Here is a 15645-nt window from a genome sequence, read left to right as displayed (position 1 = left end):
TCCCTGTCCACCCCTCTTAAAACGACCCCTCTCCTCGAGAATCGCCCACCACTTCGGCGGCGGCGGAGGAGGAGTCTGCTTGAGCCGAGGAGTAGGGGAAGATGACGGAGTCCGGAGTTCCCCTCTGCGGCGCCTGCGGTGAGCCCGTGGGCTTCTCGTCCTCGGCCAAGGAGGAGGAGGAGGAGGTCTTTGTGGCTTGCAATAATTGCAACTACCCCCTCTGCGCCGCCTGCCTCGAGGACGAGATCAGGAAGGGGCGTGATAGCTGCCTTCACTGTGGGGAGCCCTACGTTCGCAACGTGACGGGTTCGCTTTCTCGCTGTTTCCCTGTGCTTGTTCCTTTAGAATATTTCATGTAAATAGGTGGAATGTTGCTTTAGCGAGCGTGGTGAAAGGAGTGATCGATTGCTTCTCTTTCATTTAGCGGTTTAATATTTTTCCTTAGGAACTAAGGTAGACAAATTTGATCAACATTGATTCATGGAGTTACATAAACATTGCAGAAAAGGTGAGTCAGGAGAGCACCGATCACGGGGATTCGGGTGTCAGATTGAGAACTGCAGCCTATCTCCATGATCATCAGGTAGGTTTTTCTTCGTTTCCAATTGATATGTTATTCCATGTGTTCGACATCGTTTTGGATTTTATTGGCTGAAACTTAAAGACATTATTGAGTTATCTTGGTTGTCGACTTCAATGTAATTACATAATTTACCAGACGCTTCTGTATTTTGTAATTGTCACAGGAAAATGGAGGCCATGTTAGAAGCTTGAGTAGTCTCTCCATTGTTGAAAGTGGTATTTTTCTCTTAAATTGTTATGTTTAGGGTTGATAGTTCAGTTTTGCATAGCAGTTCAATTCTGCTGCACTCTCACTCATTTCACTTAACCCATGTGCTTTCTTTCTTGTTGATCTTCTCCTTCTTCAGAGACAAATGGTGAATCTGGGAATCCATTATGGAAGAACAGAGTGGACAGTTGGATGGAGAAAAAGAAGAAGAAGAAAGCTCCAAAGAAGTCTGAGAAAGCTCAAATTCCAGTAGAACAGCAGATGGAAAATTCAGAGTAAGGACAAGATTTTCTTAAAGAAAGTTAAATTTCATGAATAGAGCTTAGGAACATATTTTCCAGTATTGGATATACTGGAGTTCCTTGCTGGTTGTAAACTTCTTAATGACTAGTTAAAAGGTACATGACGGTAGCCTACATTTCATGACAAATCAGAGTTCCTTGACATGTTTGTAGCCTACATTTCATGTATTTCTCTTCCTGGTTTGGAATAACAATATTGTTCACTCTGATTTGGTCATGTGCAGACCTCTAGAAGCTGGACAGCCACTTTCAAGAATCATTCCGATATCACCTAATAAGCTGACTCCATATAGAGCTGTGATCATTATGAGATTGATAGTTCTTGGGCTTTTCTTCAATTATAGGATAACCAATCCCGTTAATAGCGCTTATGGTCTGTGGCTAACATCAGTTATATGCGAGATATGGTTTGCGGTCTCTTGGGTATTGGATCAATTTCCCAAGTGGTCGCCTATCAATAGAGAGACATACATCAACAGGCTATCTGCAAGGTATGTTTTATGTAATGGGTTACATATGTTGCAAATTGTCATACATTCTCCTATATGTTCTGGCAGGACAACCTTTTAAAGATCATGTGAGAAGTAAATTCTAGAATTTGTAGAAGCGATACTGGCCAAAATCCTTTGATAACAATATCTTCACGAATAAAACATGATGACCTTGACACAGATTTTTTGCAGGAAAATATTTTTCATTATCATTGTTGCGTGAATTCAGTAAGATATATATTTTTTCTAGTGTATATAGAACTCTTCCCTTTTTTTTCTAATCCAAAATAGCATTTGTTGTCATTTTCTCCATATGTTTTAACTATTTATTTCTTTCTTTGTAACTGAATTTTATGTCAGGTTCTGTTGCTTGTATTAGTTACAGAATTTTGAACTTCAAATTTTTCTGTTTACCATTCGACAAAGTAGTGGATCTAAATAGAAGATAAGAATAACAAGCTATTATATAAACACTAGAAAAGTTGACTTCAATATCCAATTTCCAGATATGAAAGGGAAGGTGAAGACTCTCAGCTGGCTGCTGTAGACTTTTTTGTCAGTACTGTTGATCCACTAAAAGAACCACCATTGATTACTGGCAACACTGTGCTTTCAATTCTCTCTGTAGACTATCCTGTTGATAAAGTTTCTTGCTATGTATCTGATGATGGATCAGCCATGCTCACTTTCGAATCTCTGGCTGAAACTGCGGAGTTTGCTAGAAAGTGGGTCCCATTCTGTAAGAAGCATTCAATCGAACCACGAGCACCTGAGTTCTATTTTTCTCAGAGGATTGATTATTTGAAAGATAAAATACAGCCATCTTTTGTCAAGGAGCGGAGAGCAATGAAGGTAAGTATTCTGTGGAGTGCTAAGAGAATTCTTGGAGATATTTTGCAATCTATCAAATTTGATGAATGTTCTTGTTGAAGGCTTTAAATTATATAGAAGATAAAACACAACAATTTAGAGGAATGAAATGGCGAACTAATGATTTTATTCTTCCAGAGAGACTATGAAGAGTATAAAGTGAGGATAAATGCTTTAGTTGCCAAGGCTCAAAAAACACCTGAAGAAGGCTGGATCATGCAAGATGGAACACCATGGCCAGGAAACAATCCACGTGACCACCCCGGCATGATTCAGGTTTGTCACTTTCTTTTGATGAAATTACTTAACATTGGACATCAAAATGGATGAGTGTTGATTATCTTATTGACATCTATGCATGTGTTTATAGTTTTCCCTCAGAGGTTCTTGGGAAAAATCATAGGAGGCTTTGCTGATTACATCCAGAGCATGTCCTTTTCTTTGTCATATTTACTTTGACTAGATGTATCAGATCTTCACCTGTTTGTTATACCACTACTCAGGATATACTCGATATATTCACGACCGGTTTTGATACTGTTTTAAAGCTAGTCAATAGGTTCTAATGGTGATTCAATACTTAATTATCTACTTTTTTTTAATGTTTTGAGAAGTTCCAGATGATGGGACATTACTTATTTTGTTTACGACCTTGTTGTTGTATATAACCTCTTTGTATCATGGTAGGTTCGAAGAAATCATCCGTCGGTTAGCTACTAGGGTGCAGTTCTTCATAATTTTATTAGATTATGATGTTAGTTATTGTATAAAGTTCAGAAAGTTGCTAAAGTATTCGATTTTCGATCTGTCTACATACTATTGACAGGTTTTCCTTGGACGTAGTGGTGCTCATGACATAGAAGGAAATGAACTTCCTCGGCTAGTTTATGTTTCAAGAGAGAAGAGACCTGGATATCAGCATCATAAAAAAGCTGGGGCTATGAATGCTCTGGTAGACTACTTTATCAATTAATTAACAACAATTTGTTTACACTTTGATGTCATTTTCACCAAATACTCAAATCTTACAGGTTCGGGTCTCTGCAATCCTTACAAATGCTCCCTATATTCTTAATCTTGATTGTGATCACTATGTCAACAACAGCAAAGCAGTCCGTGAAGCAATGTGTTTCATGATGGATCCACAAGTTTGTAGAGATGTTTGTTATATTCAATTCCCTCAGAGATTTGATGGTATAGATCGGAGTGATCGATATGCAAATAGAAATATTGTCTTCTTTGATGTAAGCATTAAAAAATAGAACCCTACTATTAGCGATTGCCAGTGATTTTAGTCTCTGATGAAGCTTTATATATATATATATATATATATATATAGGTAAACATGAAAGGGCTTGATGGAATCCAAGGACCAGTTTATGTGGGAACTGGTTGTGTTTTCAATAGGCAAGCACTATATGGGTACGGGCCACTATCTTTGCCAGTTTTACCCAAGTCTTCATTTTGTTCTTCATGCTGCTGTTGTTGCCGTCGTTCCAAGAAAGCTTCAGAGAATCAGAATGATATTTATCGAGACGCTAGGCGTGAAGACCTCAATTCTGCCATATTTAACCTAAGAGAAATCGAGAGTAAGTGCATTGTACTGCGGTTGTGTTGAAAAGTTGGACCTTTTTCTCCTCTTCATTATATGGTCTATGGCTACTTCATGCATGCAGATTACGATGAATATGAAAGGTCCTTGTTGATCTCCCAAATGAGCTTTGAGAAGACCTTTGGGCAGTCTTCAGTTTTCATTGAATCCACGCTAATGGAGAATGGAGGGGTGCCCGAATCTGCAAATCCGTCGACTTTGATCCAAGAAGCAATTCATGTCATTAGCTGCGGATACGAGGAGAAAACAGAATGGGGAAAGGAGGTGAGTTTTTTTTTTTTTTTTTTTTTTTTTTGCATTATTCTCTTTTTTGCTGCATTTTTAAATTTTTTTTTTAAATTCCGAAAGATTTATTTGTTTATGTACCAAATCAAAATGAATAACCTAAAGACAGGCAGATTCTCTTAATATTGTCATAAGTCCCATGGTAGGAGGATTCATGTAGGTTTATTTTAAGGAGCATTTAGGTGAACCAATCTTGTAAACCAGATCCTCCTACTTGAAGCATGTAGTATGTGTGTGGAGTTCAGATTGGGTGGAGGCAACAACATACCGACCAAAAAATCTTGCAGTTTATATTTAACATTCTTTTAGTTGAATCAAATAAAATTCGATTTCATAAATCATCCATATAAATATAGACTGATTTTATATATTATATACGCGCGGCTTTATATTTGAATGTTGGTAAATGACATTCTTATAACCTATGTTTGAGCAGATTGGGTGGATATATGGATCCGTCACAGAAGATATTCTAACAGGGTTCAAGATGCACTGCCGTGGCTGGAGGTCAATCTATTGCATGCCTACAAGGCCCGCTTTCAAAGGATCTGCCCCTATCAACCTCTCCGATCGTTTGCATCAGGTTCTTCGTTGGGCTCTCGGCTCCGTCGAGATCTTCCTTAGCCGGCATTGCCCCCTTTGGTACGGATACGGAGGTGGCCGTCTTAAATGGCTTCAAAGATTGGCTTATATAAACACCATTATCTATCCATTTACATCGCTTCCACTCATCGCTTACTGCTCTTTACCGGCCATCTGTCTGCTTACCGGAAAGTTCATCATTCCTACGGTAATGCACCCTTCATTTTATTTTTTTTTTATTTTTTACCTTCAATTTCACATATTTTGAAGACGATGATACTAACAGTTTGTCTTCTCCCTTTTTCCATTCAGCTTTCCAACATTGCAAGTGTGTGGTTTCTTGGTCTATTCATCTCCATCATCCTGACCAGCGTTCTCGAGCTGCGGTGGAGTGGTGTGGGCATCGAGGACTGGTGGCGAAACGAGCAGTTCTGGGTGATCGGAGGCGTCTCGGCACATCTCTTTGCTGTTTTCCAAGGATTTCTAAAGATGCTGGCGGGCATCGACACCAACTTCACCGTGACCGCCAAAGCCACCGACGATGCCGACTTCGGGGAGCTCTACGTGTTCAAGTGGACGACTGTGTTGATACCTCCGACCACGATCCTAGTCGTCAACTTTGTCGGCGTAGTTGCTGGGTTTTCGGATGCACTCAACAGCGGGTACGAAGCTTGGGGCCCGCTCTTTGGGAAAGTGTTCTTTGCGCTGTGGGTGATACTCCATCTGTATCCCTTCCTCAAAGGTCTCATGGGAAGGCAGAACCGGACACCGACCATCGTGGTGCTGTGGTCAGTGCTACTGGCTTCCGTTTTCTCACTTTTGTGGGTCAAGATCGATCCGTTTATAAACGACACGGATGGCACCAAGTCCGCAACCTGCACTTCCATCGACTGCTAGTCTTCGCTACCTGCAACCTCACAAAAAAACATGCCTCTTCTCGAACACATACACTATCGAGGATGAGGTATAAAGAAGAAGACTTATGGAGACTGCCTCCTCTTCTTGAATTCTATTGTGTTACGGTGTATAAATTTTGTTTTGTTTGTTCAGAATCTATCTACTTTGGATTCGTATCATTATGCGTAAGGATCAAGGTTTGAGAATGTCATTTCAAAACAAAAAGGAAATTTTAGTTTAATGTCGAACAGGACTTGATGATTAAAGTTCATCTTTACTGAGTTGATATCTCGAATCAAGCAAGACACATTAAAAATCCATTCTTTTTTGCCTCTGCCCAACACATCTTTTTTTGGCCCAAAAGAAGGCACCTTGAGAGACCCCCCTCGTTCCCCGTCCACTTTCTCGTAGTCATAAACAGTGGCAGCGGAGCAGGAAAACATAGTGCAGGCAGGCAAGTAACGACACACCGATCATGTAATCGATTCCATGAATCTGAATCCTATCAGTGTTCGGAAGCATCAATGTACTCGCAGGAAGCATATGGCCACAAGAAATCATCCTTTTGTGTCCAACGGCAGCTTCAGTTTGGAAGGCAGAGCAAATAAATGAGTGCAGCATCATGTAGGAACCCATGTCACTGACACACATACAACCCATGTTGAACAACAAGGAGGAAGAAAGCAAATTGTTATAAATAGTTGCAAGCACCAAAATGTAGTGATAAACACTGGAAAGGACAACTCCAGCAGTTCGCCTCATTAACTCAGGAAGTGCAACGAATCTGCAAACAGGAAACAAATCTATGTGGCAAACATGTGCTCCAGCTAACATCTCCTTCCAAAACTCTCACCATCGACAAAGACATCTTCTTTTTCGACCTTCGGTGAATTAGATTGAAAAGACTCGTAAATAACGAGGAAAGTTTGCTCCCGAGATCGACGTTCTTGTGCTTTCAGCCGCATAGCTTGGAGAGGCAGACGAGGAAGATGACCAAGAAAACAAAGCAGGACAGCCCAATGGCCACCCCAAGCACAAGCTTGCTCGGCCCGTGGTGGCCTCCGCCGCTGCTCTTTCTATCTGCAACTACGTCGTCGCCGCCGCCGTTGTCGGAGTAGTCAGACGTGTCCGCCCGAGTGGAGCGGTCCGGGGGCGGCGACACTGGCAACCCGTACTTGTCGCAGGGGGCGATGCCGAGCTTGAGCTTGTGAGAAAGCAGACTGTGGTTGTAGCAGAGGTTGCTGTTGCCGCCCACCTTAAAGACCTCGAGCTTTTGCAGGAAGGACGCATCGAAGGGGAGCACTCCCTGGAAGTTGTTGTTCTCTAAGTTCAGGAACTTTAAGCCTTTCAACTTGGATAGGGACCTTGGAATGCTTCCGTTGAACTGATTCGAGCTCAGATCCAGGTGGACGAGCAGCGTGAGCTGCGACATTGAGACGGGGATGGGTCCGGACAGCGAATTGTGGGCGAAAGATGCGCTTTTGAGGGCGGCGAGGTCGCCGATGGAGTCGGGGAGGGTTCCGGTGAGCGCATTGGAGCTGAGGTCGAGGGTCTGGAGGGAGCCAAGCACGGAGATGGAGCTCGGGACGGGGCCCTTGAGGTGGTTGGAGGAAAGGTTGAGGTGGACGAGGTCGAGAGCGTGCCAGTGGTGGGGGACGCTGCCGGAGAGGTTCGTGGAGGCGATGCTGGCGGAACGGAGGTGGCGCATGTGAGAGAGGATGATGGCAGGGCCGCTGGCGGCCACGGGAACGCCGATGACGGTGAGGTCGGTGAGGTTCTGGAGGCGAGAGAGCCAGACGCCGGTAAGGCGGCGGAGGGACGCGGCGCAGGAGAAGGAGCGAAGAGAGGCGACGAGGTCGCTCGGGAAGTGCCTCGGGGCGGGGATGGGGCAGCGGAGGAAGGCGAGGGAGCGGAGGGTGGAGAGGGCATGGAGAGCGGTGGTGGTGAGGTCGAGGTCCGGGGAGCAGTTGGCGAGGCGGAGGGAGACGAGGTGACGGAAGGGGGCATCGTCGTCGCAGGCGGTGGCGTTGTCGCGGGGGGAGGGGGCGGCGCATGGGTCGCCGACGGTGGGAAACCCCATGGACTGGAGCGCCGTGAGCTGGCGGGGGTCGAGCGTGGAGCCGTGCGCGGCGGTCGGCGACGGGGACGGTGGGGCAGCATCGCCGCCTGTCCAAGTGTAGGCCGAGAGCAGGGCGAGCACTATGGAAAGAGCTGCCGAGCAACGATCCATTTTAGCTCACAGAGAGAGAAGGCGAGAGTCTCACAGTATGTGTGTCCGTGAGAGAGAGAGAGAGAGATGACTGAAGCGAAAAGACCGTTGCCTTTTTCTCCCAACAAAACAAAATGAAACAAAATTATGTTGGTTTTAGAGGCTCGATCGTATTGAATAGCGGACGGGACCCAAATGTGATGCCGCAATCGTTGATCATTAGCTGATTGATGAATCTTTGCCGTCCATTGACGGGCTGCGGTGCAACCTCGAGAGGGACGTCCGCAGCTTTCCGCTTGCGTTTGGGATATATAACTCTCTCCAGAAGTTGGAGGTTTGATGAGTTACGAGTCGATCCAATCAACGAACCAAATTAATATAGGATTAATATATATATATATATATATATAAAGATTTTTCGGGAATTAGTGAGTGTGACAAAAACAATAATAATAATAATAATAATAATAATAATAATAATAATAATATATTAGTAATATTGTTGTGTGATCTCTTTAATTGTTTTCGTGCTCATATGTGTTGTGCACAGACAGCCGTGTGAATCGCTTTACACATCATGTTGTTGAGTGCAGCTGTTGTTGTTGGGAGCAACATCATGAAAGGCCCGCCGATTTCTTCCTTCTTTAAATGGAGGTTGATGTGTTTAATGATGAAGCCAGCTGAGTTCTTCCTCTGCCCGCAAATCTTTTTTTTGTTTTTTGCTTGAATCACAAAAACAAACGCTTGCATCAAAATCTATGTTGGAATCCTCATTCTAAAAATAATAATAAAAGATAAAAATAATTATTAAAGATATTAAAGAAGTGAAGAAGCTTGATTATATTCATGTGTCTCTCTTATATTTATAGAGGTTATGACAGAAGATTTTCGTTAACATATTATAGGATTTCTCTTAACAGATTAGAGGATTTTCCTCAATAGAATAAGAAATTTCCTCATATAATTTGAGAATGGAATCGATCAAGAATCAAAACCTTTGATTTCGATTCAAAAAAAAATTACAAATGATCAATAAATGGTTAATTGAAAGGTATCTTAAAAATCAAAATAGAAATCGCTAATTATATCGGATCACTACTCGATTCGGATCGGGATCGAATCGATCAAGAACCAAAACCTTTCGTTCAAATCGAATAAAAAAATCTAAAAGATCAATAAATGACTAATTGAGGAGTATTTTTAAAAAAAATAAAAATAGATGATTTCAATTTGAAATTAAAATTAATTTAGTTCCGATCCGAGTTCATATTTTGTAGAATCGAAACCCTGATAGTAGAGTTAGTGATAGTCGGATTCAAGTAGATTTGGGAGAAAATTTGCATGAGATGTGAATTAACATTCCCTTTTAAATTTGAACATGAACATAAAATTTTGATTTTAGATTGAAAGCGTAGGGAGAGAGAGAGAGAGAGAGAGATAGGAATACTGGCTGAAGTAGCAAATCCAAATCCAATCACTACTGTGAATCCTATTCTTATGAAGTAGAATTCTTTCCTCCCTTTAAAATGGCGTCCAATAATAGGCATGAGATATTAGGTTATGCATAGTACACATCCATATAATAAACCCATATCACATCACATAAATATTTAATTTAGTAGTCAATGAAATAAATAAATAAAAAGGGTGAAAATTTCAGGAGATTAGATGGCGTTAAGAGAGACCTGAAAAAAGAGATTTCTAATAATTATAAAAACTTTAAGTATTATGAGAGTAGGAAATATATATCAAACTTTGACAACCATAAGTTATATGGATCTTTTTATTAAAATAAAAAACATAAATTATTTCTTAAATGATGTGTTTTTTCTAATACGCACTCATGATTTTACCAAATTCTATATGCGTTAAATGATATGAAAGACATGACATGTGGACAGCTGCTCATTCTGACATGTGAAGAATGACTTAAACCCATAAGGTTGGTAATCTGGTATCGGTAGGGATGCTTAAGGGCGATAATGTGGTATCGATAGGGATGCTAACTAAGACTTCATGGAATCGATCACATATTATTGATTGAGTGACTAACTCACTCGAAATTGTTATTTCATAATCACAACATCAACGATTCTAATCGTTTTTGGCATTAATGCTATCTTAACCTTTATCATTTAACTGAATTCTTAAAACTCATACTAGCTTAAGTTATTATTGATCACATCTTGCACAAAGATTTTATATGATCCTAGTATCGGTTCCCGATTCTTCTATTGAATATCATATCTTGAAAATAAAATTAATTAATAAAATATTTGATCAAATTTATATGTTGAAATATGTGTGCATGATTAACTACGATAACTATCAAAGCATAAAACAAAACGAAGAGCTAGAGTCAAAATCGAGATTTTGTTGAGAGTTCAAGAGTTCGACGGAAGTTTTGTCGAAATTGATCGAGAAGTCTAGGAGCTAGCTAAAGAAGTTCATCGGAACTCGACAAGAAAATCATCGTGAAGTCTAGGAGCTTATTGGAAGTCCGTTGGAACATTACCGAGAGATCATCGGAAGTTATTATTGATCACGTCTTAGACATAGATTTTATATGTTCTTAGCACCGTTCCGATATCTCAATCTAAAATAAATTTAAAATTAGATCTCGATTAATTTTGGATACCGATTGCACGTCTAAGAAACATAATATCTCATTACACACATCATCATAGTCACTTGGAATCGAAGAGACGATGGTCCATCATCAAACTTAAAAGAACTCTTCTTCCAACTTTATCATTCTAGAATTAATGTTACTTATTGGATATGATATGATGGGGTGAAATCAGAGTCATATAAATGTGGCGAGTGTCGAGATTTGGGAGACCCCACAATGCACAAATAATGAATAATGATATGACATTATAATACCTTTTATCTTCTGTCTTGTTAATGCACATTTGATTAACATTATAATACATTTTATCTTCTGTCGAGAAAGTTTGTGTGTCCCTATCACCATTTATTTCAATAAAAAGGTAAATCTTAGCGAAGTTGTAATCGAATGATTTTTGTTTTTGCTAATGCCATAATATGTCGTGTGTGCATCATACCATACATTTATTTAATGGGAGTTTGTATGTATATACATATAATATTTTATTATAGATTTTAAAGTTCATCCAAAAAAAATTAAGATACTCATCATTACTGTTCCTTATAATGATTAATATAGGTTTATTATTGACGTAGGAATAATGATCTGGTCACCATCTTATCATTACGACACCTCGCTATCATAGCTAAGTTAAATCGACCATAGTTATTTCTCATACTACAGTTAAGCTTGAGAGCAGTGCATAACCGCTCTCGATAATTGCCTGCTGTAAAAGAGAGACGTGTTTCTCATCCGAACAGTCCAATCCTAACCTGACTTAAGCATTTGATTAACATTGATTGGTTATTGGTTGGGTACACTCCCAACTTAGTTTTAGAGTCGGATAAAGATTTAAATTAGAACTGAGACTAACAAATATGGAAAGGAACTCCAAATCAGCTTCCAATTCATATAATCAAAATTTAAAATAAAAGTTATTTAATCACTTTTTTACTGATATCATTTAATATCAAAAATAACATACGAAAATTATATAACTCAAGATACGTAGTGCAGATTCTGATTGTTCGACTTGGGATAATAATTCGAATCCAATCGAGATTCGTTCGAAATCAATCTCACTCCAAATCATTGTTCGTAAAACATTAAACTTGTAAAACTAGGTCGAGGGGTTCCTGAGTCAAGGGCATTCTCGATAAATTCCCCTCTGACGATCATGTCAGTTGTTACGTTTGATCTAATCCAATCGATGCAACTCTAATGATGGGAAAATGATGACATAACAAACACGTAAGTTCAAATGTGACTGACAAGTAAACCATCCTAGCCACTTGTCAATCATGTTTGGCCAACAAGTGACGATTGAATTCGAGAACACGTAAATGCTCGATCATCCAACCTCGTGATAAGTACGATCAAATGATATGGTTTCTGGAGTGACAAACATCATACCATACTCTTGCTAAAAATATCTCACGATCTCTTCTCACACCTAATAATCTAAGATGTAATAGTTCTCGAACTACTTATTATAAAAGGGATCTCAAGATAAGCATTCTATACATTGACTATTTCACTTCAACATTAGTTGATCGATCTGATCGGAACGAACTTAAGAATTGACTTAATTTTTGTATAGACATTTGTCGAGAATGTCTCCAACCTAATTTTATAAATTCGACACTATATAAATAGTGACCTAAAATAAGACTAACTCGAAACTTCAACCTCGAATGGAACCGAATCACCATCCCAGCTCCAACAGCAAAGACACATCTAACGAGCTCACCCTCACCCTCCTCGCCCATGACCGCGATACTCTCTCCCGCGATCGGAACAAGCACGTCGAGTACTGCCCTAATCACGAGGTACGTTCCCCGGTCGGAATCGACACGAGTGCGCTGAGTTTGTACATGTGCGTGGAGCTGTCTTCTTGATTTCCGTTTCTTGTGAGAGAGAGAGAGAGAGAGAGAGGCTGTGGAATGATGGTTCGTTGCTGATTGGTGAAGGTCAATAAAAGATGATAAAAGGGATGAAAAAGAGGCCATCACCAACCACATTAGTAGGCATGCCATGTTACTCTTTGCCTTTACACTATAAATTATAGTGCGATAGATTCTCTCTTCTCCTATAAATTCATAGCATGTTAAGTTTCTTTGTTCTCGAGTTTTTATTCCATGGTGCTGTTGATTTTTACAAGCCATGAATAGGGATTTCGGTAAGTTATTGAGAAGCTTCTTTTCTACCCTCTACATGGTAGTCTTAATTAGATTCTCAAACATCCAAAAATTATATATATATATATATATACTTGAAATTATCTTCGGCTGTTCTTTTCATTCACTTATCATTTTATGTCGAAAAATGTGTCACAGTATCTTCTCTTATTTAAGCCACGCCAGATGAAGAATTCTATTGTTAGATTATGTGATCTTTTATAACTAAATAAGATATATAATAGAATTAATTAGATTTTGATGATAGATATTATGATTCTTTAGGAGATGGGAGGAACTCTTATAATAACCTATCATAGACTTTTTGCTTTCACTTCTAAAGGTTAAACAACGCATCTCAAAGAGGATAAGTTTAAGAGATTATAGTTTCTCACTCAATCTCCTTAAACCAACAATCTAAGGAGAACGAGAATCTAATTCTCCTTACAAATTGATAACGGTTTTGAATCTAAAGATGATACTCAGTTCGTATAGAGATCCCTTTTAGATGATATCAAAAGGTATACATTATAAAAATCGATCTAATATTATTTAATTTTAATTCGAACATATATTTTTTTCATATTACATATATTATATCACAGATTTTATGCTTACATATGTATCTCCATATAAGCTATCTTAAGGTGCAGTTACTATAATGTCATTTGGTTGTAGGTCTGGTCATTTAATAAGCAACATGAAAACAGCAGGTTTACTAACTATAAACAACTCCGTAATCTGGAATATGATAAGCTGTGTGTGTGTGTGTGTGTTCAAATACATTTTTATTAGCCAACTGGAGTAATTTCTATGTAGATTTAGGATAAACTAAGAATGTGAATGATAGATGAACTTGTTCTCACATGACTTCATCTTCATCTTCATCTGAAGGTCATATGCAGTCCTGATATTTTGCCATCAACATTTATATGGTTGTTTTCAGTTCAAAGCAACTTAAAACTGTTTAGTTTTTATTTCTGAGTTTATTCTATAGTGGCACTTCTTTTACCCGCTTCTCTCTACTTTTGTTTGCATGAGCTTCATTTTCTTCATGCAATAATTAATATTGGAATCATCTCCAAATATTAATATTATGTAGGTCAGCTCCTAAACACTAAACACGTTTATGACTCTACGATTGAACTATCTAATTTGCTCATCATCACCTTGATATTTATTTAGTACGTTTTTTTTACTTTCATTGCTAACATTTAAACTTCTTCACCTTTTATCATCTCACGAGCATTTGATATCGTAAAACCTCGATTAGTTTCACATCGAAAATGAATAAGATTAAGATTGATTTATAAGAATCTAATGAGTGTACTTATCTTGCATATATATATATAATTTATTGACCTATGAATACTTATCGGTTTAACTATTTCAGGATTCTCTCAATTTGTAACGATCCATCTGAATCCTTTGGCACATATGTTCTCTATTTTTTTCCTTTTTTTTTTTGGCAGGAATTTGTGATGCCATATGGAACTTTCAGTCAATTCTCTTCACTTTTTGGTTCAGCGTTTGCATTTGAAATGCCATTTTAGTTCTTCAAAACTTCCTCTGTCCAATCCCATTGACTTCATCCATGATTTAGATATTGTTTTAGGCATTTTGTGTGGTAATCATCAATAAGTAGTTCTGCTTCTGTTGCTCGCCAATTAATCGACTACATTCTATAATTTTATTTTCTTGACATTCATTTCGTTATTTTCTTGACTCGAAGTGATTAGCGAATGATGTCACATATTGAGATTGAACCGTGGAAAAGGCATGTCGCCCGCCCACTTGATGTCCAAATTCTTGTTGTGAAGTACTTATCGTAGCCTCCATACTACGTATGTGATAGCATTCAATAGTATTGTTGGGAAGTTATGGTGGTTGGCATGGCGCAAAAGTTTAAATTAAATGATAGATTCAAATAGCCTTGATTGGCATTTAGTGATCATAGTCTAGTCTTGATTTATTTTACTTTTGAATTTGAAGCTTTTCTGATCACTTATCCTTTTAAATAATTAAAATTATCATATGTTTGATAATCATATTGAAGAAGACATTGAAGTGTTGATTCTTTGTACATCTATTTATTGTTTTATGATAATTTATCTTTATTGAATTGTATAATTATGATATCATGTAGAATATAGGAGTGATTGCTGAAAAATGAAAAAAGTGTGTAGCTTTTTAATCTTAAATATGATGTGGACATTGTAATTGTATGAATTTTAGTATTACTCTTAGACAAAATGATATGGACTTTGTGATTGTATTATTTTTAATATTGATGTGGAATTTTGTGTTATTAAACATTTTGGCATAGATGTAAAATCGAGAGATCGTCGAGAAAATTATTATTGATAAATTCACCAACCTTTTCATTCAGTGACATATTCAAGTATTGGCGATAGATTCATCACCCTTTTCGTTTAGTGATAGATTTAAATATTAGTGATAGGTTCGTCACCCTTTTCATTTAGTGATACATTTAAGTATTAACGATAGATTCATCATCCTTTTCTATTTTTAGTGACAAATCTAAGTTGTCACTGAATTTTTTCATCGAAACATTAACAGAGTTATCCATCACCAAATATTTTTCACAAATATTACTTTATCAATTTATTTATTTTTAATGACAGAATTTGAATATATTAGCTACAAAATTAAGGATAGAAGTTGCAACAGCTCACACCATCACTAAATCTTTTAGTGATAACTTCAGTCCGTAACAAAAGGTTATTTTTTTGTTGTAGTATGATTTGTTCTTTTTCTTTCCCCAAATCTTATCATGTTTGAAATTGATTCACATTCGA

At 38.3% G+C, this 15645-nt stretch overlaps 2 protein-coding genes across 2 annotated transcripts; one reads left to right on the top strand and one right to left on the bottom strand.

Moving 5' to 3' along the window:
- The first annotated feature begins 39 nt into the window (after positions 1-39).
- Positions 40-6070, top strand: LOC135622573 (cellulose synthase A catalytic subunit 4 [UDP-forming]-like). Its single transcript, XM_065124532.1, has 13 exons — positions 40-306; positions 504-583; positions 747-798; positions 930-1065; positions 1317-1583; positions 2090-2435; positions 2592-2729; positions 3280-3405; positions 3485-3697; positions 3793-4042; positions 4130-4329; positions 4787-5140; positions 5245-6070. The coding sequence occupies exons 1-13, from the start codon at positions 102-104 to the stop codon at positions 5827-5829; spliced, it is 2952 nt and encodes a 983-aa protein (XP_064980604.1). The 5' UTR covers positions 40-101; the 3' UTR covers positions 5830-6070.
- A 420-nt stretch (positions 6071-6490) lies between these two features.
- On the bottom strand, positions 6491-8229 carry LOC135623389 (receptor-like protein 51). The gene has a single exon (XM_065126308.1). It carries the CDS (start codon positions 8057-8059, stop codon positions 6785-6787), a length of 1275 nt encoding a protein of 424 aa, XP_064982380.1. The 5' UTR covers positions 8060-8229; the 3' UTR covers positions 6491-6784.
- Positions 8230-15645: the final 7416 nt, after the last annotated feature.

This window comes from Musa acuminata, chromosome BXJ2-9 (genome assembly GCF_036884655.1).
Source record: "Musa acuminata AAA Group cultivar baxijiao chromosome BXJ2-9, Cavendish_Baxijiao_AAA, whole genome shotgun sequence".
Classification (NCBI taxonomy): Eukaryota; Viridiplantae; Streptophyta; class Magnoliopsida; order Zingiberales; family Musaceae; genus Musa; species Musa acuminata.
The sequence above is the reverse complement of the archived record's forward strand: the minus strand, read 5'-3'. Positions and strand labels throughout refer to the sequence as shown.

Bases quoted from the DNA above. Each gene is read 5' to 3' on its own strand.
- LOC135622573 (XM_065124532.1), top strand. From the start codon at position 102: ATGACGGAGTCCGGAGTTCCCCTCTGCGGCGCCTGCGGTGAGCCCGTG. The intron at 307-503 runs GTTCGCTTTCTC...TAAACATTGCAG, and splicing joins CTACGTTCGCAACGTGACGG to AAAAGGTGAGTCAGGAGAGC. The intron at 1,584-2,089 runs GTATGTTTTATG...TCCAATTTCCAG, and splicing joins ATCAACAGGCTATCTGCAAG to ATATGAAAGGGAAGGTGAAG.
- LOC135623389 (XM_065126308.1), bottom strand. From the start codon at position 8,059: ATGGATCGTTGCTCGGCAGCTCTTTCCATAGTGCTCGCCCTGCTCTCG.